The 25,275-nt window shown below is 32.7% G+C and overlaps 2 protein-coding genes across 2 annotated transcripts; one reads left to right on the forward strand and one right to left on the reverse strand.

Annotated features, from left to right (window-relative positions):
* Positions 1-20,899: 20,899 nt before the first annotated feature.
* Positions 20,900-21,932, reverse strand: BDBG_04006 (uncharacterized protein; the record flags this gene model as incomplete). Its single annotated transcript, XM_031721498.1, has 2 exons — positions 20,900-21,556; positions 21,675-21,932. 2 exons carry the CDS (start codon positions 21,930-21,932, stop codon positions 20,942-20,944), a joined length of 873 nt encoding a protein of 290 aa, XP_031578075.1. The 3' UTR covers positions 20,900-20,941.
* On the forward strand, positions 21,432-24,892 carry BDBG_04007 (40S ribosomal protein S24). The gene is made up of 3 exons (XM_002625902.2): positions 21,432-22,338; positions 22,503-22,750; positions 22,846-24,892. The coding sequence occupies exons 1-3, from the start codon at positions 22,262-22,264 to the stop codon at positions 22,926-22,928; spliced, it is 408 nt and encodes a 135-aa protein (XP_002625948.1). The 5' UTR covers positions 21,432-22,261; the 3' UTR covers positions 22,929-24,892.
* The last annotated feature ends 383 nt before the right edge of the window (positions 24,893-25,275 follow it).

Raw genomic sequence — 25,275 nt, forward strand, 5'->3', positions numbered from 1 at the left:
TCACATGTATATTAGCTATCTATTGCTGTTATAATTTCAACATTACTCAGAGTCACTGTAATATTTTATCTATACTCACATTTAAGAGTTCTCTCATATTATCATTAGACATGATTATATTGATTATCAGATGTGTAATTATACGAATATCTTATACATCTGTGATGTTAGAACTCTCAGGTCTTTCACTGATATTCTCTTTATAAGATCTTACTCTCTTCATAAGATCTTGTTATAAGGTCAGAGTGACTGGTAAGCAAGCTTCTATCTGAAGACTCAGTGTCTGCTTAACTATTTAACTGTTTCTCTATTTCTTACACATTGTTATGTGTTCAGGTATCTCAGTGAGTACTCATTTCTAATAAGAAGACAATGAACATTTTTCAAGTGTAAGAGATCTACACTGAATAAATCAGTATAATATATAGGTCTTATATAACAAAGTGAAAAATGTTAGAGAGGAAATGAAAGAGAAAGTGTGAGAAGCAGTGATTGAAGTGGATATTTATACGTGTACACAGTGGTGTACACAGTGGCACTTCAGGGCGGAAGAATAGGGGTTTTTGTATGTGGTGAAGCTTTGAGGTGAAGAATAGAAATTCCGTAGGTTTTCAGCTGAGGATTAGTGACTGAGAATCGGAGCGGTAGAAATTTGTTGAGTGTAACGAAATAGTCTATATGATTGATAAGATGCAGCCCGTCATAATTATCTCTAACACTTGTTATAATAATAGATGTAATTAGCTTTACTCTATTCTCAGACATTTCATTTAAGATATCTTAACTGGGATTTCAATATAGCGCACTCTGCTTTTCAGATTTTAACAGTTTTATACTTTTTTCATTTACTTTTCAATCAGCTTTTTCAAAGTTATACTGATTAGAGAGAAGAGAGTTTTCACTTATTTATTTTTCACTCAGTTCAATATTAAATTGAATAATCTTATAATCTGATTCTGATGTCTCATTTCAATTAATAAATCAGTTTATAAGTCTTTTTTTAATTAGATTTTATAACATGAAGATTAGATCTATAATAGATTTCTGTTTCATATTTTTTCTAAAGAATGTTTGTTGATCAGACTTGTTAACTAAATCTATTGAATACTTAAAGGTTTATTTAACTAGATTATCTACTCTCACTGCTCTTTTACATTCTGAATTTTATCAGAGATGATGTACATTGAAATCTCCTGTAATTATAGAGTTTCTTAACAGAGTTATGTTCAAAAATCCTCTATTAATTATTCAGATATTGTTATTTTTCTTTAATAACTTTTCATTATAGATATTTATAAGCTGTATAGTATTTGTGGCGGGCTGCGCCCGATCAATCATATAGACTATTCCGTACACTCCATAGATTCCTACCGCCCCATTCCCGATCGCCGATCCTCGGCTGCCACGAATGTGTATGTTCCGATCGCCGATCCTCGGCCGCTATGAATGCGTGTATATTCTTCCACCCCGAAGCACCACTGTGTACATCACCACATACATGTATAAATATTCACTTTGATTGCTGATTCTCACACTTTCTCTTTCTTTTCTTCTCTAATGTTTTTCTCTTTGTTATATAAGACCTATCAATATTATACTGATCTATTCAGTGTAGGCCTCTTACACTAGAAAAACATTCATTGTCTTCTTATTAGAAATGATTATTCACACATTATCTCTTCATTAGAAATGATTATTTATCAAGAGATATCTGAATGTGTAATAACACATAAGAAAGAGAAATAATCAGTTAAAGCAGACACTGAGTTCTCAGATAGAAGCTTGCTTATCAGTCACTCTGACCCTGTAACAAGATCTTACAAAGAGAGTAAGATCTTATAAAAGAATATCAGTGAAAGACTTAAGAGTTCTGACACTCAGATATATGAGATATTCATACAATTACACATCTGATGATTAATAATCATGTCTAATAATAATATGAAAGAACTCTTAAATGTGAGTATAGAAGTGATATCACAGTAGCTCTGAGTAATGTTAAAATTATAACAGTAATAAATAGCTGATATGCATGCAACTCAATAACATCAATATGAAGAGATTTAATAATTATTATAACAAGAAACTTAGACAATTTCAACATCTACAGAATTAAATATAAAAGTACTGAAAGAACACTTAGATACTTCTGTATATTTTAATACTTCTAATCTCACTCTCTACTCATCATGAAGAATGAAAATGCTTGTGAAACTGAGTATAGATGAAGATGTCATTGATTCACTAATTAATCAAGATTGATATATTAATGAATGATTGAAGAATCATGTGAAACAGAAGTTTCATTCATGAATGAAAGCATGTGAATCAGTGTTGTGAATGCCTGATAATATTATCAAATATCTTAATATTCTGTTCTGAGACACTGTCATGCAACAGAAAGTATTAGATTGATTACAGAGTGTCTAACAGAGAAATACTTCTCTTACAACATTTATCTCTGACTTTAACATCAAAATTCTAAAAGCAGGAGATCAATCTTGAGAGAATCAAATGAAGATTAGTATACTTAAGAAGACATTAACTTTCAAACTCTTACAGACTCTTGTAAGTGTAGACAAAGACCAGACTTATAAAGACTTCTGTATACAGCTCTGAATATTGAATGACTGTCTTATCAAGCTCAAGAGTATACAGAACAGTGATAGAAGATATTACATTTCAGTGACTTATACACTTATACTGAAGAATAACAATAATGCAGATGTCATGAATTGAGTAGACTCAAATGTCTACATATAAGCAAGAGTCTTCACTGTCTGAACAGGCTTCTGAGTTCCTGATATCACTTCTGAAGAAGTCACTGATTAATGTCAATGAGAAGTGTACATCAACTGTAACTGATCAGAGCACATTGCTTTTAACTGCTGATTAACCTACATATCTTCTCAATTGAGAGAAAGATTAATGTCTTCTCATTCAAAAGATGAATCAGTATCTGTTCATATCAATCACATTGCAGTGAAGAAAGATTCAGAAGATAACTATAAAAATGTCTCAGTGAAACAGGGAAAAGATTAGCTTCTGTTCAAATTTATAAACAGAAGCTTGAAGAGATTAAATGATAATAATTTAAAGAGAAAATGACAATGAATATGATTCTTGTATCTACTGTAATTGATAATATATATAATATGAAAGCTATGATAGACAGCAGTCTATGCTACTATGCAATGATAAAATCTTCAGTTGTAAGATATTATAATCTTCAGTATATCTCTTTATCAAAACTCTGACTTCTCACAGAATTTAATGATCTGAAGAATGTTTGTATCTGTTACATGATAAAACTAAATATAGATGTGAGAGAATATCAATATGAAGATGTCTATATATATGAAGTTGATAATCTCAACTATAATCTTATATTAGAACTTGTCTAACTATCTGAATAAGACATCTTACTGAATGCTTGAAACAGAAGCTTGATATTCTCTAATGATGACAGAATTCACAAAGATGATATTCACAAGACTATGAATCTTACACAGATCTCTGTCAATGCTTATAAAATACTCTGAAAAAGAAGTTATCATCAAAATCACTGACAGAGTCACTGACAAGTTTGTTGACAGCAGAATCATGTGTCAATCTATTTCATCAGTCTGACTAATATTAAAAAGGCTCTAGAAAAGTTATCCTGTGTTATAATAACAGATTCTTATATGAAACTCTCTTAATAATATCATAAATATCTAGATATCTTTCAATAAGATAATATTATAAACATACTCTTCTTATGAGATTCTGAAGTGAATCACAGTATCAAGTTAGAGAAAAAGAATGATAAGAATTCTGAACTATTATAAGGCTCTCTTTATAATATATTCTGAGATGAACTTCTTCTTCTTCAAAAGACACTCAATAATCTGTTGAATAAAGAATTTATATATATTAGCAACTCTTTCACTGCAGCCTCTATTCTCTTTGCAAAGAAATCAGATAAAGAACTTCAGTTCTGTGTGAATTATTGAGAATTGAACAGATTAATAAAGAAAGACTGTTATTCTTTATCTCTTATCAATAAAACTCTAGCTCACATTGAACAAGCTCAATGATTTACAAAGTTAGATATCATCATCATGTTTTATAAGATCTGCATTGCTGAAGGAGATGAGTGACTTATAGTATTTCAAACATGATATGATCTCTTTGAATGAGTAGTCACACTCTTTGAACTGGTCAATACTCTCAGTACATTTCAGAAGTATATCAACTAGACACTCTGAGACTTTCTTGATGAATTTACATCTGCTTATCTAGATAATATTCTCATCTTCATCAATAAATTCAGAAAGAAATATCAAGAGTATGTACAAAGAGTACTACAATGACTACAAGAAGCAGAACTATCAATTGATATTAACAAGTGTGATTTTGAAGTCAAGAGTACTAAATACTTAGGTTTTATCATAGAAGCTGGCAAGGAAATCTGAATGAATTCTGAGAAGATCTCTGCTATTCTTGAATGAGAGGTTCTGTGCACTGTGAAAGATGTATAAAGCTTCATCAGATTTGCTAACTTCTATCAGTGATTTATATGAAACTTCTCAGATATTGTAAGACTATTTACAGAACTCATTAAGAAAGATACAGTATTTCAATGATCAGTAGATACTGAAGCTGTATTTACACAGATAAAGAAGATATTCATTAATACTCTTCTACTGATAATATTCAATTCTGATTGTGAGACAGTTATTGAAGCTGATTTCTCTGACTATGTGACAGAGAAAGCAATATTATAATATAATAATGAAGATGTTCTACAATCATGTGTCTTTATATCTAAGAAACTGAGTCTCACTGAATGCAATTATGAGATCTATGACAAGAAACTTCTTATAATTATATGCTGTTTAGAAGAATGAGACTCTGAACTCTGAAGTGTCTCTGAATTTGAAATAGTCACAGATTATAAGAACTTCAAATACTTCATAACTATCTGTAAACTCACTGAATGACAGATGTGATAATCTGAGTTCTTAAGCCACTTTCATTTTATAATACACTACTGTTCTGACAGTCAGAACTCGATGGCAGATGCCCTCTTATGACAAGAGTAAGATATGCTATTCAATGTAACAGATACTCACTGAATGAACTGAGAGCACTGACTCTTGAATTCAAAGATACTAGTTGATCAAGATGAAACAACTCATAACACTATACATGCTTCTCTGATTAGAACATCTCCTCTCTGAACTGACACTGACACTGACACTGATATCTCAACTTCTTTCAAATCTACACTGAATGAATTATGACATGTAACAGCTCAAACTGATGAACTTCTCTAAGCACTCACTGAAGCAGTATATCAAGAAGCACTCTGATTCCCCCCAGAACTATGTATAAGAACTGACATCTCAGAATACTTAATTGATGACAATAACACTCTACAGTTCTGTGAGTGATGTTGAATCCTCTACTCTGAACTCTTATGCACTTGAATAATGTAAGAGATGCATGATTCATGTATAATCAGTTATTCAGGTTGTGAACAACTGTATCAAATGATCTCTCAGAAGTTCTACTGATCTGAGATATTAAACAGCATCAGATGTTTTGTCTGAAACTGTAATCATTATTTCTTCATCATCTTGTGAAAGAACTGTAGAAAAGGCCTGCTGAAATCACTTGATATCTCTGATAGAATCTGGCAAGATGTGATAATTGACTTCACTGTTAATCTCTCTGAGAGTAAGAGCTGTAGAAATATTCTGATCATTGTGAACTGATTGAGTAAGAGTGTTATATTGAAACTCTATGACAAGATGAATACTGAATAAGTCACTGAAGCTTTTCTAAGAAGCCTGTTCTATTGAATGTATGAATTGCTGAGATCTATAGTATCAGATCAGGGCTGTCAATTCATGAGTGCTCTCTGAACAAGAATCTGTCAAGTTCTCAAGATTATATACTGTCTGTCAACTGCCTATCACTCTGAGACTGATAGTGCATTAGAACAGACAATTCAGACTGTAAAGAACTATCTCTATAAGTTCTGTAATTATTCATAAGATGATTGACATGACCTGCTTCTACACACAGAGATCACTATCAATGAATGAGATACTATTTCAACAGGCATAAGCCTGTTCTTCTGTACACATGATTATCATATGAAGGTGTTCAATCTTCTAGAGATCACACAGTTTATATCAGACCTCTGCAGTCTGATTCAGATTGCTGACAATATAGTAATAAAACTCTGAGATGTCTGTGATTGAGCAGAGGCCTTCATGACAACTGTGAAACAAGATCAAGAGAATCAAATCAATGTTCACTGAGACCTCACTGAACAATATAAGATAGAAGATCTAGTATGATTGAATCTTAAGAATATATGAATCACATATTCATCTTATATGCTAGATGACCGCCATGTTAAGTATAAAGTGATAAAAGTTCTAGATAGTCACAACTACTGTCTTGACATATCATCAGAAATTCATGATGTCTTTCATACAAGCTTGCTCTGCTGTGCTGTCACTGACTCATTTTCTTCTCAACTAACTTCTGACTGACAACTGCCAGGGATCATAGAAGAAGATAATGAGCTTGAGTGAGAGATTGAAGATATTCTCAATAAGAGATCACACAGCTGCAGTTAATAATATCTTATGAAATGAGTCAGCTATGATCAACTGACCTGAACTCTGAGTTCTGTGTTATCTGAAACAGTGGCTCTTGACTGATGAGAACTGCTTCTGAAAAGAGGGGACTAATGTGATGAGCTGTGCCTGATCAATCATATAGACTATTCTGTACACTTCATAGATTTCTACTGTCTCATTTCTGATTGCCAATCCTCAGTTATCATGAATGTGTATGTTCTGATCACTGATCCTTGACTGCTATGAACGCGTGTATATTCTTCCGCCCCGAAGCATCACCATGTACATCATCACATACACATATAAATATCCACTTCAATTGCTGATTCTCACACTTTCTCTTTCTTTTCTTCTCTAACATTTTTCTCTTTGTTATATAAGACCTATCAATATTATACCGATCTATTCGGCGTAGGCCTCTTACAGTATTAAACTCATTCTCTTTATCTATAATATCACTTATCAGAATATCAGAGTCAGATATAATATCAAATCTTAGATTAAATTAATATCTTGATCTTCTTCTTTCATAGATTACTACTCTTGACTTTATCTCAGATTTTTGAGATAGAAAGCAGTAGTAACTTGAATGAGAGATGATGTATTTTTACTCAGCATCAAAATTTGATTTCTGAAGAAGTACAAAATTAACTTTTTATTCAAATACAATTTAAAGATAAGAATAAATACAATTTGAATTTCTATTCACATTGTTTTGAATAAATGTGATTTTTGAAGAGTTTTTAAACTTTTTTTATTGTTTTTGTTGTATATTCATACTAAAAGAGAATAGAGATAGAGTAGAATCTGATCACTATCATCAGAGTCATTTCTCAATTCTCTAATCTTAACAGAAGTTTGAGAATTTAAATTCTGTTTACATTTAGCTGAAGAATTAAAGTTTGAAAATTTGAATAGTTAAGAGTTTCTTCTTTTTAAGCTTACAGTTGTAGATTTACTGACTTGACTATTCTCTTCAGTTCTAGATTGACTTTATACTTCATCTTTTCTTCAGTTCTTTTGAGTTCTTGAAGTAAATATACATTCTTTTGAGCTGGATGCATGTTTTTCTTTGTAATTAGAGCATTTAAGTGAAGTATACTGATATATTTCATCTCTTTTTAAGCATGTTTCATATTTATACTCACTAGTTTTGTAATCTCTGGCACAGAATATACATTTTGAGTCTCTAAAATAAGAGATTGCAAAGTATTCATATCTTTGACAGTTTAAACACTGTGTTTGAGCTTTGAAATTCATTCTTAAGTCTTTGTATTTATGAACTCTTATTTTCAAATCTGCTACTCTTACTTCAGAGATATTTGATTATTTAAGTGTTTTTATATATACTAGAATAGAGATATTTCTTCTGCATTATCTGAACTCAATTGAATTGAGTTATACAGACTCTTTTCTCAGTTGAATAGAATTGTATTCTTTGAATTTATTTTTGAGAAGTAGCATTTCTTCTTCACAGTTAAAAATTTCAACTGAAATATTATTAACAATGAATTTGTCTCACTTTTCATCTCTCTTAGATAGAATTGTTGTATTTAACAAAGATTTTACTACTGATTTTCAGAGATTATTATTCTGAATAAGAAATTCTGCACTAAATTCAGACATTGTAGTCAGAATAATGGAATTTTTAAAGAAGAATAACTCAATTAAAGCTATAACTGATTTTTGAACTTCAATATTAATTATTAACTGAGAAAAGAACTGCTGATTAATTTCATTTCTGATTCTGAAAATGAGATTTAAATTCAGCTTGTTTTTCTGTAAGATATTCTGATTTAAGACTTTGAGAATAAGTCTTCTATTTCTGAAGATTTGAAAGTTTTTCTCTTTTTGCATTTTTTTCTCTACTTTTCTATGAATAGAAGTATGAGCAGTATTCTTCTCAGTTCTCTCAGAAATTTTGAGCAGGTTTTGAGACAGTAGATTTAGAGACAGCAGATTCAGCTGCTGAAGTATATATTTTCTTCTGATTTAAAGAAGAAGAAGAAGAAGAAGTAGAAAAAGAGAAAGAGCAAAATGAAGAATCAGTGATTATACTAGAAATTTTCAATGTTTTTTAAACTGTGTTTAAAATCTCAAGTTTGAACTTGATTATATTCTGTAGTTGTTTAGTCTGAGTATGAAGAATTAACAGAACTTCTTCATTCATATCACTCAGACACTGTTTTTCAAGAATTTTACTTACTTATTCAAGCTTCTGTATTTCAAGAACTTATTATTTCTCTATTTCTTCTTTCTTTCTTCTCTTCAGAATTTCAATCTCAGAAATAGTATTTGAGAAAGCATCTTTTTCCACATCAACTGAGTGTATTTTTGAACGCATTTTTCTCACTCAATGAAAAGTTGATCAGACTGTTTCAATTAAGAGATTTATTAAACTCTTTTAAATTGAAAAGTTAGTCAGACTGTTTTAATTAGAAGATTTCTAAGTCTATTTTTAATTGAAAAGTTGGTCCGACTGTTTCAAAAGAAGAATAAAATACTTTTATATATAGATTACCTGATTTTTTTCACACTAGTTCAGTAACTAAATTAGATTTTTGAAGAGAATCTAATAAACTAAAATTACTTTTTAAGATAAATTAATAAAATCTTTACAATCTCTTTCTTGAAATACAGTGAGAAAAAGTATGATATTAATTAATAATAAATCAGATAATATAACAGTTTTTGAGAGAAAAACTGACAAAAAATAAGTTAATTTTTTTACAGAGAAATTGATTAAAACTATTTAATTTTATTCTAAATCATTCATCTTCTCACACAATAAGTATGCAACTCAAATCAGTAATAAAGAGTGTAAAAAAGAATTAGATATTAATAAAAGCTCTTCAGTTACTGAAAAAGTAATTCTTATTTAAAAGAATATGAAATTATAATAAAAAACAACTCAGTTTTTAATTCTTTATAAGAATACTGTGTAAAACTCAGAGAAAAACACCTTACTTTTTCAAGAGAAGTAAAAAACTATTTCTAAGATCTTTTTTTTTTTGCATTAACTACTGCAGAAGAATGAGATACAAACTGCTAAGATATATACTACTATATACTCTCTATCAAGACTTCCCCTCTTCAGAGTCTTGATATTATAGAGAATATAAGTCTGTTTCTATATAATAATATAAATATTGTCAGTAGAATGTAGAGAAACTGATTATTTATATCTTAAAATAGAAGAATAGAAGACTTTATCAATGATTATATTAATATAGAGTTAAGTCTCAAATTTAATAGAAATCTAGTATTGCTGTTCTCAATCTCTTACAGAATCTATTGAATATTGAGATATTAAAACTAGATTTAATATATCTCACTGTGCAGAGATCAAAGGCTCAGTCAGATCTTGAAGTATACTGATTTTATAGTTGTTAACATATCATTGACTTATTGTTTGCTGATTATGTATCAAATACAGTTGCTGAGGTATCTTTTTGTATTTTTCTGCTGGGGATGGGCCAGATTGGAAGGGGCAGTACAAGGGTGAGACTTGGTGTTGATATCTTGATACACCAAGAACAGACAGGGGTTTCATGGAGGATGCACTTCAGATGTGTCTGTTGATTATGTGCTTGATATTATTGCCGAGGTATCTTTCTGTATTTTTCTGCCGGGGGTGGGCCAGATTGGAAAGGGCGGTACGAGGGTGGGACTTGGTGTTGATGTTTTGGAACATCAAAGATAGACTGTTCCTCAGATATCTCCACAATTACAGATCGGGGATCTTCCAAAATCAAGAAGATTGGTGCATATGGCTAGGTCTCTTCACCTTACAATTTGTATGGCAATTTGGCCCGGGGTTGTGGTGTGGTAGGGGTGAACGGGGGATAATCCCACACAGGAGTTTCAAACAATGTCTGGTTCACATTTGGCTGGATAACTCCACCACCACACGGGGTATGCGGTTGGCGATGGGGTCAAAATGCTCGTATGATGGAGGGCTTTTCGATGAATCTATCGGCGGGTTCTTATTCGAAAAATTGAGCGAGTTCGTGGTTATCAAAAATCATTGATCACTGCTAATCTTCATTTGATTCTCTCAAGATTGATCATCTACTTCTAGTATCTTGATATTGAAGTCAGAGATGAATATAGTAAGAGAAGTATTTCTCTGTTAAATACTCTATAATTAATCTAATGCTTTCTACTATGTAGCAGTATCTCTAAACAGAATATTGAGATGTCTGATAATATTATCAGATGTATATAATACTAGTTTATATATCTTTATTTATAAATGAAACTTCTGTCTTATTGTGATTCTTCAATTGATTATTAATATATTAATCTTGATTAGTTAATGAACTGATAACATCTTTATCTACACTTAGTTTCATAAGCATTTTCATTCTTTATGATGAGTAGAGAGTGAGGTCAGAAGTATTAAAATATATAAAAGTATCTAAGTGTTTCTTCAGTACTTATGTTATGTTTATATTCAATTCTATCAGTGTTGAAATTATCTGTGCAGAGGTTTTTTATTAAGATAATTATTGAATTTCTTTGTATTAATATTATTAAGTTGCATGTATATCAGCTATTTATTATTATTATGATTTTTAACATTGCTCAGAGTTATGATGATACTGTGTTTATACTTATATTCAAGAGTTCTCTTATATTATCAGTAGATATATCATTTATCAGATGTATAATATCTGTGAAATCAGAAGAAGTGTAATTGTATAAATATCTCATATATTTAAGATGTCGGAACTCTTAAGTCTTTCACTGATATTTCTTTATGAGATCTTATTACAGAGCTAGAGTGACTGATAAGTAAGCTTCTATTTAGAGACTTAATATTTACTTAACTAATTATTCATTTCTCTTATTTCTTATATATTATTATGTGTTCTAGACTGGTCAGCAAGATCATGAATTTCACATTTAATTTCATATAATCTGATCTCATACATTTCTTAGCGTGAGTCCCACCAGGACCAAGCCTCAAAAAAATCTGAAAATGAATCATTTCTGAGAGAAATGATGTGAAAAATGACTAAATTTAATTCAAGAACAGTGAAATGAGAGTTATTTCTCAGAATAAACTATGAAAGATGATTATTCTTTCAAAATCAGAATGAGACTGAGACTGAAGATTAAAATCAGTCTCATTCAGTTCATTCAGTGATTGCTTATATAATCAGAATTTGATAACAATTATTGATAATACTTATGAAATAACTAAATACATTCTTATGTAAGTTTATTCTTCACTTTCTTATAAAAACTACACTTCTCTGATCTACTGTGATCAGAGATATTAAACTATCTGATAATTTCATGTTTTACAATTATAAGTTTTTTGATTATTTCTTCTTATAATTATTCTCAGTAATAGTGATAAATATCTTGACTTGAGTTGAACTTTCACTTCATTCTCATCTCTGATAATAAAATTATCAGAATATCATACATCATCAGTGCAATAGTTGAATATATACTCTTAACAATTTTTTATAACTCTAGAATTGATGTAGTATGTAAATTCATCAGATTTTCTTAAAAATAGCAGTTAAATTCAGTTTTATAAGTATGTAGTTTTGCCTGATTTTCAGTTGTAATCAATATATACAAGTTCTGTTTCAAAATTAGTATTATAGTTCTATGTGATATAAAGTGTTATTAAAGATTGTTACTTATTAAAGAATTATATTTCACTGTTTTCATATCTTAAACATCTGCTTGTTCAAATCTCTGATAGTTAGTATTATAGTAGTCTCAGATTAATTTAACATACAAGTCTCATTTTCTCTCTATTCAATCTTAAAAAGTGTAGATATTAACTTAATAGAAGAAATCTAGTAGAGCTGTTATAGTATAGTACTCTGTAAAAGATTGTTCAGTTTTACTGTAATAATATACTAGTTTATCTCTTACAGTAATAATAGCCTGCACTATAGTATTATTTCAGACTGAATTTCTTTTTAAGTGATTTAACTACTTCTCAAGATAAGTAAATAAACTATTATATACTTATCAGACTGACTGCACTATTGATATATAAGTAATTGAGACTGTCTTTATTATCTTATAAAACTGAAACAGTAAATCAATTACATATTTCAACTGAGTTCACTTTATATCAGAAAGTTTCAATATCTGAATCTTTTCTCAATCAGAGTATTATACTTCATAATTAATTATCTGATATAATCAAAGAGTCTGAACAGCTATCTTATATATTAAACTTCACTATATTTTAATATTCTGTATCATATTCAGTGATGTGACTGATTTATTCATTTATTAAATATTATAAAATCATTGTTATTATTTAAAGAAGATATAAATTATATTAGCAATGTTTTGAATCTGTGATATTTAAATTATTAGTCAATCTATTCAAAATTAACAGTAGTGTTATTAAAAAGTATTATTAAAAAGCAATATTAAAAAGTGTTATTAAAAAATATTATCTTTTACAAAGTGAATATAAAAGTTACTTGAGTAATTACTTTCATCTCATTCTTATTTCAAGAATCAGTCATCTCATTATTTATTATCTTAATGTTAAGATTCTTTATCAGTGTTTATATTATAAGTTGAACTACATGAGCAATGCAGAGAATATAATCTTGTTTATTATTTCAGAAATACAAAGTTAATTTTTGCTTCAAGCTCTTTATTATAGCATAGTTATTCACAGCATTATCAGTTATAATTATAAGAAGACTGAGACTAATATCTTAATAGTTATTTTTAATCACTGGCATTAATATCTCTGCTATATAATTCTCAGTATGACTACTGATTAATGATTCAAATTTAATTAATGTCTCTTAATAAGTTCAGTTCTTATCAATGTAATAATATGTAACTCTTATAAATATAAGATTATTTATACTAGTTTATACATTCACTGTGAGAGACACTCTTTAATAATTCTTTAACTCTGATTCTAGATATTGTATATTAACTTTATAGTATATCTTAAGATTGAACTGAAGACAAGATCAATATGAAATATGAAGATTTGAATTAAGTATTTAAAAAAGTATTCAGAATTCAGAGTTTTCAATTGATCAAAGAGAAAGATTCAAAGATATACATATATGAAGTAATTATTCACAGAAGTTATCAGATGAGAGTTATGAAATCAGAGTACTGATATATAATTGTTTTTACATGATTTTCTTCAAATTAGAAAGTTAGTATTATTAAAAATTATTATCTGATAGAGTAACTTATCAGCTCAGTAGTAATTTTCTGATTATTTTTCTTTTATTATCTATATTCTAATGACTTCAGATGTTAAGAAATTTTATCAGAGCTATAATTAGTTTATGATGAATATTTCTGACTAAAGTTATAGTGATTATAACAGACAGATAACTCTTCAGTAATCTGCAATGCAATCTGTTAATAATTATTTCATAGTTCATCTCAATATTTATGTTGAGTTTTTCATAAATTTTATAACCTGAAATCAGATGTGAAGAATAAAGTGATTATTTATTATAATTAAAAGAGAGTATTCTGTATTAAATTATTAATAATATAGATGTTATAATTTATAGTGATTTCTTAAAGAGTGTATAAATCTTTAATAGAAGTAAAAGAAGTAAAAGAAGTAAATTCAGAAGACATGATAAAGATTTAAGAAAGATAATAATTTATTTTTAATAAAGATAATAACTAATCACTGATATATATAAGAAGAATTATTATAAGAGAAAATAATCTTCTTTCTTAGCTTAGTTATAATTTTAGTACTAACTCAGATTGAATATTATCAATATATAAAAATAAATAAACAATCTTGATTAATCTCTATCATATTTCTTGAAATATATTAATATTGTGAAAGAGAGTGTTATCAAATTGTATTATCAGATAATATTATTAAAAATATATTAATATTATAAATATCAATATTGAAAAAATGTTGATACTTATATATTATAGTGATTTGTGAATCATAATAGTTAAATATATATATATATATATATTATTCCTGACTTGATTACAACTTGTATAATAATTTTTAAAAACTCAAAATTAATTTCAATTATTAATAATTATGAACTTATAACTAATTAATATACAAAGAAAAAAACTTTTTCTACTTATTATCTTTCTTCTCTTTCTTATTCTTCTTATTATTCTTTATAATTTACTTCTTATTCTTCTTCTTCTTCTTCTTCTTATCTAAGATAATAATCATCTTAAAATCTCTCTCTACTGTCTTTTCAGAGAAGAGTTCTCACTGCTCTTTCTCAGCCAGATCAATCTGTGTCTCAAAATCCTGCATTTTCTGATCTGCTATCTCGGGTTTCATTTCAGTGATAAGCAGATTGATATACTCAGAAAGTAGAACTATCTTCTCAATATTCTGAATTATGAAGTGTATTTGAGATCTGAATAAGATCTCAATCTTCTTCTTCTCTGTCAGCTTCTGCTAATCAATTAGAGAACAGAAGTATTATTAAAAATCATTATCTCTTAATAAATAAAAAACTTATCAGTTTTGACTTCTTTATCTTCTACTCTAACACTCTCTTAATCTTCTTCTACTGTTACTTATTTATAGTAACACTCTTCTTCTCTCTTTCTCTCTTTATCTTAGTCTTAAATTATTCTCAAAACTTCTTCTAATCTTATTACTACTATATGAGACTCTTCACTATCTTCTTCTTCAATCTCTTATAGATAGTGTTATCTGCATTATTTCTATACTTAGTTCAGTCTAAATCTATCAGAAGTGTTACTTAAAATTATTATTATTTTACTCTTTTATAAAATCTCTTCAAGATATTATAATATGTCTTATAATCTGTCTTCTCTCACTTGAATATCTTTTTCTTCTCTCTTTTTAATCTGTGACAGCACTTACATATCTTCATGATTTACAGAACTGCAGAATATTTGAAGAGAAATGACATAATTGATTTCAGTAAGTGTAAAAGAGAAGTGAAGATAGAAGAGATAATCAGAAATGATATAATAATAATAATAATAATAATAATAATAATAATAATAATAATAATAGTGATAATAATAATAGTGATAATGATAATGATAATAATAATAATAATGATAATGAAAGAGAGAGTGCATTGAAATATATTACTGACTTATCAAATATAAAGAGACTTAAAGAAAATATTAACAGCTTTCAGAGATGTACAGAAATAGCTACAGTATTATATAGTAATATTATCTTCATTTAATACATGCACTGTTAATATTCTTTGTATACAGTTATTATATAATCTATATCAGAGATATATGCAGAAAACAGATCTTTGTTACTAGAGTAAATAATTGCAGCAATTCTCTATTTTCATATTATAAAGATAAGTTATTCTCATTTCTTTCTTCTCTCTTTTCTCTTCTTCAATCAATTACTAATTTCAAGCTAGTATGAAAACTATTAAAACACTCTCAGAAACTCTTAAATTGAAGAGTATAGACTAATTAAATTTTAAATACAGAAGAAATCAAATTAGCTTCTATAGATTCAATTATTCATCTTCTCTTAAATAAAACAGTAGTTGTGTTCTCTCTTTCTCTCAATTAAATGAAACATGACCTGTGAAAAGTGAGTACTATGTCAGATCATGATAATTAATACAGCCTCAGCATGCAGAGCTGTATATATACAGTATATACTGAACTGAGAGACTATGTGAGTTACAAACTGATGACAGCATCTCAGAGAGAGTTATGCAGTATAAGAAAGCTGCAATTCTCAGTTATATATATAGAGAATGAATTGCTATAGTAAGTACATGTGTATTGAAGTAATGCTTTTTAATAACACTCAGTCTCTGATATAATAAAAATAGAGTCTCTCTGTGAGATCTGTTTTTATCAGAAGTCAGAAGATCTTATATTTCTCAAGATTATCTTCACACATCTTATCTGTGAAATTGATAAGAAGAATCATTGATTTCAGTATTCTGCTCTTAATATTATTCAAGTGACAGCAGAGTTCACTCTGATCACACTTTTTAAGTATATATTTTCTAATTATTCACATTTATACAGATATATACTGATTATTTATTAGATAATATTAAGACAATGACTTATTACAGTCATGTTACTCTCACTGTAAGAAATACACAGTTAATAATAAACATTGTAAAGACTCTGAAGAGTGAATATTTTAAGAGTATTATAGCTCTATAATCTTGATTTTTTTTTTTTTCTTTTTTCTTTTTTTCTTTTTCTTTTTTTTTTGTTGTGATTTTTTCTTGTTGTTATTTTATTTTTTATTTTTTTGTTTTTTTTTTATATTTTATATTTTTTTTTTAATTAAAATGATATTAATTATAATCTGTATTTAGAAAAGTAATGATATTTAATAACACTCTCTGTTAAATTTTCAACAAATGAGTACTATGTTATGATATTATGTAAGTGAGAAATAATTTCATAGTTTTATTTAATATCATTTTTAATAATAAGATCAGAATGAAAATGTGACTAGACTGACTGCCAGAATCATGAATTTCATGTTTAATCTCATTTGGTCTAGTCTCATACATTTCTTGGCGTGAATCCCGCTGGGACTGACTATCAAAAAAACATGTAAAGTGACTATATATCAGATCTTAAAATGGAATCATGACTTGAAAAAAATGAGAAAGTGGTCTCATTTGATCTCATTTAGTCACATTCTTGGCATAAAGTTACTATTTTTAGACATTTTAAGGTTTTTTTTAGACTATTTTTAATTTTTTAAAAAGTAACACTTTTTGATAACACTTAAATGAGATTTAAAGTTATTTAAAGCAATAAAAATAATTTAAATTGAGAAGTGAAAATCATGATCTCATTTGAAAAATGTGATAAGAGTAGACAGTAAGTCTTACTGAGATAGTATGAAACTACTATCTAATGTTAAAACTGTGTAATGAGATCAGTTGAATTGATAATGAAACTATCAAAAAATCTGATTCTGATCCCAGACACGGTCACATGATCAGTCTAAGTGTAACTAAGAATTCAAACATATTCTTTATCTAAGACTAGATTTTTATTTGAAAAGTGAATCTGAGATCTTTAATATTTGAAATAATGTAATTTGAGATTAATGTAATGAATATAAATCATGATCAGAAGTAATGCTTTTAGACAATATAATAACTATAAAGTTTAATTCTGGTTTCAGACACAGTCACACGGTCAGTCTAATATGTTCAGATATCTCAATAAGTAATTATTTCTAATAAGAAGATAATAAATTTTTTTCAAGTATAAGATATCTACACTGAATAAATCAGTACAATATATACATTTTATAATATAAAAAGTAGAAAATATTAGAGAAGAAAAAAAAAGAGAAAGTGCAGAAATCAGTGATTAGAGTGAATATTTATATATATACATAATAAAGCTTCAGAGCAGAAGATTAGAAATACCATGTATATAATAGAGCTTTGAGATGAAAGAATAGAAATTCTGTGAGATTTTCAGCTAAGAATTGATAACTGAGAATTGAAGCTTTCAGCAGAATCTATAAAGTGTAATGAAATAGTCTGTATAATTGATCAGACACAGCCCGCCATAATAATAAATTAAAAAAAGACTTAAAGATGTAAAAAAAACTTAATAATAAAAAATGAAGAAAAAATGAACTGTTATATAATAACAATTGTAATTAAATAAAAAAAATTAAAGAATTCAAAAATTATCTTTTTAATCAGAAAAGCAAATTCTCAATTTTTTAAAAAATAATTAAATTATGTTTTGAGAGCTCTGTCAGAATATTTATAAATTTATTATCAGAGAAATCTGATAATCTTATAATCTTTACTGATTTAATAGCTGCTTACTCACTGAATCTGCTTTTATTCAAGATTTCGTATTTCATATGAGTTATTAAGTCAAATAAACATTTACAGAATTAACTATATATTTTTATATGTAATTTTCTATATATATTTTCATTATATAATATATCATCTTAAAATCTAATTGCATTGTTGAGATATTATTGAAAATATTTCATCATAGTGATGGCGAAATGGCGGGTGTTGGGTGTAAGCGGGTGTTGAGTGGTTTGGTCATTATATGTAATATACTCTATGCCCTGCATATGCAATGTCCACACAAAACTAACAGACCGGCATGCATGCGTCGTCAGCCAGTCAAACCCTAAATCGTCCAGATTGGGAGGAGATATCATAGAAATAAGCCTTGGAAACACCCCACGGAGGTTACATAATAAAATATAACAGTTTGTCTAATGTAATTAAGTAGGTAGTTGAACGTATGAGCTCTCGAGAAGGCTAGTATGTGCACACGATATTACCTTTCTGCATATACCTGTTACTTGCTGTACTCATCTAGCACTCTATCAATTTATTGCTACAATATAATTTTCCCCCGGTATACCCCTGTGTATATTTTTTTTATAAAAATGGCATGGAAGCTCCTAGATATGTAACCCTGTAACTCACACAGCAACGGTCTCCTCTACATAGCTATCCCGGCGGGAAAGAAGAATCTCATAAATTTAGTACGACATGTACTGCGCAATAGACTACAATGGCCTTTTGACAAAGCTCCAGCCACTAAGAGCGGTAAGTAAGGGTAGGGGGTACCTACATTCCCATGGATACATCTCTAGGTTCGAGCAATTAGGTAGATACAAGGAGCAAGCTATGTTATGCTGTGCATGACTTATAAGTATTTTGGATGCCCGAATGTGCTCCTGGAGTTAGTCGATCTGATAATATGCGGAGGTTACATGATTCAGGCTTGTCGGGGGTTGGATTATGGTAGAGAAGAAGTATCACGATCACCCGTTGGACAGCATTAGAGGTTTTTGTTCAGATTTCATCAATAGTGGAGGAAATCGGTTTTGAGGGAATGGTCCATCTGTTAAACCAGTCCTTCGACAGAAACAAGTTTGTTTCACCGACTGGTCGTCCGTGTACCCTATGTAGGTCTTTCTCATGTCTCTATAGATCCACCCGAGACGCGGTTATTAAAAACATGCAGATAGAGATACACGTATGCCTCAGTAGAAAAATCCCATCCCTGATTCGTGCCCGCTTTCCAGCAGCTTTCCTGACCACCTACCTGCCTAATTCTACCCCATCCATCCCCAACGGTCAAAAAAGGGTGGATGATGAGATGAGATGTGGTCCGTGCTCTGCATAATAATACTACAAAGTACAGCAGTGCAGCTAGGAAGGGTACTCCGTACGAATGAAAAGAATAGCGGAAGCGGCGGAGTGGATCTGGGGCTCCCTTCTAATGGGGTTTGTGTGTGCATTCATATATATATATATATATGCGAGTTATGCGGGGACACCATTTTCCGATATTAAGACGGAGCTTATGATATGGTATATTAAAACAAGAAGGGAACTGTATAGCACAACGCATTGTAGGGCTGGTACTGAGGGATATAATATGATTGTTTGGCCGCATGAGGTAGGGGCTGCCCGCGGCTGGATCTTCAGGTATGTTTTGCATATTATATTAGGAGGTGGGCATGCATGTCCATATGCATTATCCTCTAGGTAAAGGCCATAGATAAACATACTCATGGGCCCTCTTCGGCAGGCGGGAGAGAAAAAGCTATTGTTTCTTGAGTTGTCAGTGGCTAAATTATCCATGTCTGCATGATTTCCCTCCTCTTCCAAGTAATCTTTGGGATGATTGGTTCTGGTATATGTATCTCAGGTCGTTATTGTGAAACGCCTCGACATAGCCTAATTTTTCTTCCCTTCGTGACAATAGGAAATATAGAAAAAAATAAAATGGATGGAAATAAGATGATTGTACCGCGAATGACTAATTTACAGCCCTGTCTTTGGCAATTGTTTAGATGGTAGCGCTTGGAAAGTATGAACACAAATGAGGGGACGAATCAAGGTATATTAGTCGTATACTACAGCCGTGCAGAAGATTTAAAAATGTATGGGACATTATCAAGGAAGTAAGGAGTTTGAAATCCTGTACGTCCGGATAGGAACATTGGTACTGTGAAAAAATCCATCCTGGGATTCTAGGGGCGGAGATTCAAAATTTACCCGACGACAGTCCAAACCGCTCGCCTCTGGACAAGAACGGACTGTTAGCACACTAGCAACGTTACACCAAGACAGATGCAATAATGATTAAAGTGTAGGGAAAGGAAAAGGGAAATCCTTCGCGCACCGCATCGTTTAAGAAAAGTTTCAAAGGTCGCCGGATTTCGAAGTGTGGCAGACAAAATAAATTCCTTAATTTTGTGCTTGTCGAATAATTCTCGTAACGTTGATGATAAAAGAGGTACAAGGTCCCGGTCATATATCTGCACATTTATATATAAGTCACAGCGTGAATGCGTCGCAAGCTTCATCAGCCACCAGCGACGATGTTTGAAAATTGACTTGGGAATGTTGTATGCATACCAGATCGGCTCCAAGTGCAACATCAAATGATTGGTGCGGTTCTCCAGATGAGGAGATCCGGTTAGGTTGAAATGGGGTTCCCCATTCCCATATATCAGCACTGATTCTATTGCATGAAGGGTCGCTCTGCATTGCACAGTCCTTGATAGTAGATATTAATGCAGGGTCTCTGTCCGTAGCCGTCACGCTCCGGGCACCAAGACATTTTAGGCAATACATGGAAAGAAATCCCGTGCCACTTCCGAGCTCAACGACATTCTTCCCCTCAATTAGTGACCTGCCTTCCGGGGTTGTAAGGTAGGTACCAAGGTGTAAAGCCGCCTCCCATGTGCGGAATCCGGTGGTTCCCGAGGCAAGTATAAGGTTACGGTTTTCTGACGTTATCACGAATTGGCCTTTATGATTTCCCTGTGAAGCGTGACCTCTGGGGGCTGTATAACGGATGTATGACAATGTCCGGGCTTCCTCGAAGGGGGCCAGTCGTGGGCAACCGATGAGATCGCTATAGCTCCTCATGAGATCATCCGAGACCTCCTGGAAAAATGAGATATCGTTAGGGGAAATGAAAATAGTTTAATGCGAGAAATGCGGCGAATCATGTTGGTAGTTCCATGATTCGTGCCAGCGAAGACCAGAGTGAAAGGAGTCATACATCCTCGTCAGGGTTAGAAATTGACTCTTCCAATTTAGATATGAGAATTTTGAGAACCCGGATACGATAGCTTGGTGGAGGGATAGGCCAAACGTGTGCTTCATCGAACATTCTCTGGTAGATCAGCTGCTGAACCACTGGTCTTTTGAGGACATTATCTGCTGGTATAGAGAGGCGTTGCGGTTCAAGAAGTTGAAGGTACTGAGCCACAAGTAAATCCACTTGGTCTTCATTGTCAATGGGTGGCTCTACAATCATTATTATCACAGCCCTGCGTTTCTCGTAGTATTGGTGAGGTCTACGGGTTTCAATCAAGACGATATTTGTTGTTGGGTCGGGTTAATAAAACTTTGATGAGGCTTAAGCGCGGGAGATGTAACTACCGTATTAGGACTAGTGTAATGTCCGCGAGCTGGCCCTAGCCGAGAACCCACATCCAGCAAAATCAAAAAAATACATTGAAACATCGTGATTCTTTTCGACGACAGCGACATCCGACAAACCCCAGCCGCCAACCATACTCCTCCCCCTTCGTCGAAGCAGACTTTTCGAACTGCCAGTGGTTTCTTCTCGAAAATTCTGCAATCATGGCTGACGCTCCGGTGACCCTGCGGACACGCAAGTTCATCCGCAACCCTCTTCTGGCTAGAAAGCAGATGGTTGTGTAAGTTGATCTTTTCATTTGCGCGGGAATGTGGAATAGAGTCTTTGGAAGTCTTGCGATCAGAATGTTACAGATGGATATGGATATATGGCTTCTGGTGTCTGGTTGTTGTGATGATACAGTGGTTTCCTAACCGGTTTTTTGTGGCATCTTGCACACGACAGTGACATCCTCCACCCCAACCGCGCCAACATCTCCAAGGACGAGCTCCGTGGGAAACTCTCAGAACTTTACAAGTCCAACAAGGAGCAAGTCTCCGTATTCGGCCTTCGCACGCACTATGGTGGTGGTAAGACCACCGGCTTCGCCCTCATCTACGACTCAACCGAAGCCCTGAAGAAATTCGAGCCCCGTTATCGTCTCGTCCGTATTGGAGCTGCTGAGAAGATTGAGAAGGCCAGCAGACAGCAACGTACGTTTTGTCATATCCCCATTCTTCGTCCTTCCGTCCATGGGTAATATACGTTGGTTTTTTTCAGCTGACATTCGGATCTACAAAAAATACAGGCAAACAAAGAAAGAACCGATCGAAGAAGTTCCGGGGCACAGCAAAGACCAAGGGACCAAAGAAGGAAAAGAAGGGCAAATAAAAGAGGGGATCCGGGTTTCTTTGCTTTATTTGGTTTTTCATGGTGCTGGGTGGAGACTTCACGACATGGATTTTTTGATTCGCCTAAGGGTCCCAAAATGCGCTGGATGAAATGTTTTCTTTATCTATCTACATCGATGATGTATTTTAGCTGAAATCAGCCATGTGGAGAAATTACACCTTTTTCGTTTATTATTTTGTTGTGCCAGCAGGGACTCGCGCGCTCCTTGTTTTAGGTGATTCTGTCATCCGCTTCTGCATATACGGTTTATCTTACCCCACAGCAAAATCGTGAAAACTCGGCACTGACAACCATTCTTATCATATGTTACTCTTATCACAAGGGGGTTGGTGATAGTGACGGGAAAATCTCCGAATCAGCAGCTGGGGATCCAGGACAAAAAGTTCAACTAATTGACCACAACACACTCTAACCACCAAGTACAGTACTCATCCGCACCTATACTTTTCCTTAAATACCCCTTGATACCCAAAATCGGTACCAACGCCGGTGTAACAAGGGATGGGGGAAATAAACAGACGAGATGGGACAAAGGGGAGACATAATACAGGTAGGGACGGTTTAAAACACACAATCTTAATCCGCTTGCCAAGAAGAGAAACGAGAAGACACCACCGCTTCCATAAAAACAAGCTGTCTATCTATCCTATAACACGATGCTGTGCATGTAATGCACAATAGAAAACAATTAACAAAAATATTAAAAGAAATAAACCCCAACCGTTGTCTTTAACATAAGAGAGACATATCTTGGCAATTCTAGACAAAATAGGAGATCCGTGTAGGAATCATAACAAAAAACACTTCCAACCCCCTACCAATTCCAGTATAATCTGATATTCGGCGCAGACGTACGCAGGCGTTTAACCTGATCCCAAGGAGACTCGTTCATTGTCGTTGACAGATGAAATCAACGCCGGTAGCAATAATAAACCCAAATATTAAAAATAACAGAAAGAAAGAAAGAAAGAAACAATGAATACGTGAATTTCGTTAGCCCTCAAAGTTATCCGTTTTGTGAGCTGGGAGATTAGACGTCGGGTTCACTGGGGTGTCTGAGCACCTAGATGCCGACGGCTCGAAGGGTGGAAGACGGATGTACTCCTGTCCATTTGACAAAGTGCTTGATGAGCTGTGTGCGGGCAGCACCGTGCTATGGCCGTAGGCCTGCGCTCCGTAGCTGGATTGCTGTCGAAAGACACTGCCCCGGCGGGATCGTCCATTCAGAGCATTCTCCGCAGAGGAGTGGAACCCTTCAACCGGCTCTACTCCTGAGAATGTTGTTGTTGGGCGCATTGTTGCTACCGCGGAGTTGCTGGACATGACATACCCGAATCCCATATCAGTGTGCCCGATCAGGGGCTTGCTGGTACTTGGCGAATCTGCACCATTGGCTATGGTAGTCGGCGTTGTCTTCATCGTGCTCTGCTGGCTGCTGGACGACAATCCATCCGGAGCCAAGTGCCCTGAGGATCTGGCATTTAATCCTGGGCCAGTTCCGCAGGAGGAAGGAAGCGAAGGCTCTGCCGAATGGGCTCCCACCGTGCTTCCGTTGTCACGGCCATTACGACTCGATGCGGGGTTTGGTAATATCCTGTCAGGCACCGACGACGATGATGAGATTGCGCTGAGAAGTGGGAGGGCGGAAGGAAGGTCGGATGATACGGAGACTGGATGCTGGGTATGTGTCATGTAGCTGTAATTAGATCCAAGGGCAGGATGGCCATCTTGCTCATGGTATATATCTTCATTCCGGATCTTTCCCACTTGAGAAGCCCGAGGGCTTCCTATGTACGAAGAATAGCTGGAACCTCCCGTGGAATCCGTGCTAGGGAGCATATATTGCGGAGATGGGATACTATACGATTGGGAATCACCCTCGTAGTTGATTTGGAATGCGGGTACAAAGGGGCTCCTGGAAACCGGGGCAAACTGAGTTCCTTGATCATAAGTACATTGAGGCTTTGAATACGGCAGGAAAGTTGGAGTCACCGAGTGAATCGAGACAGAGCTTGTTCTGCTGCTAGCCTGTGTCTCATACCCACCGCCGTTGACATAGGAGCCACTCGTTGGACCCGCTCCGGGATATGGCCAGGAGCAGCCATAGTATGGTTTGGCATGGGTGTTGAATGAACTGACCTATGGACCGTTAGCAACAATTCTGATCATTCCATGTATATTACAACACGGAGAAACCAACTTACCCGCAAAAACTGGCAACTTTGTGTTCCTGCGTTCCGACAGTTAGTACACTGGCCGTTGCCAATGTCCCCGCTACATTTGATCTTTCTTCGTCGACATCGGCCGCACTTGTATAGAAAAAAGG

This window comes from Blastomyces gilchristii (genome assembly GCF_000003855.2).
Source record: "Blastomyces gilchristii SLH14081 genomic scaffold supercont1.6, whole genome shotgun sequence".
Lineage (NCBI taxonomy): Eukaryota > Fungi > Ascomycota > Eurotiomycetes > Onygenales > Ajellomycetaceae > Blastomyces > Blastomyces gilchristii.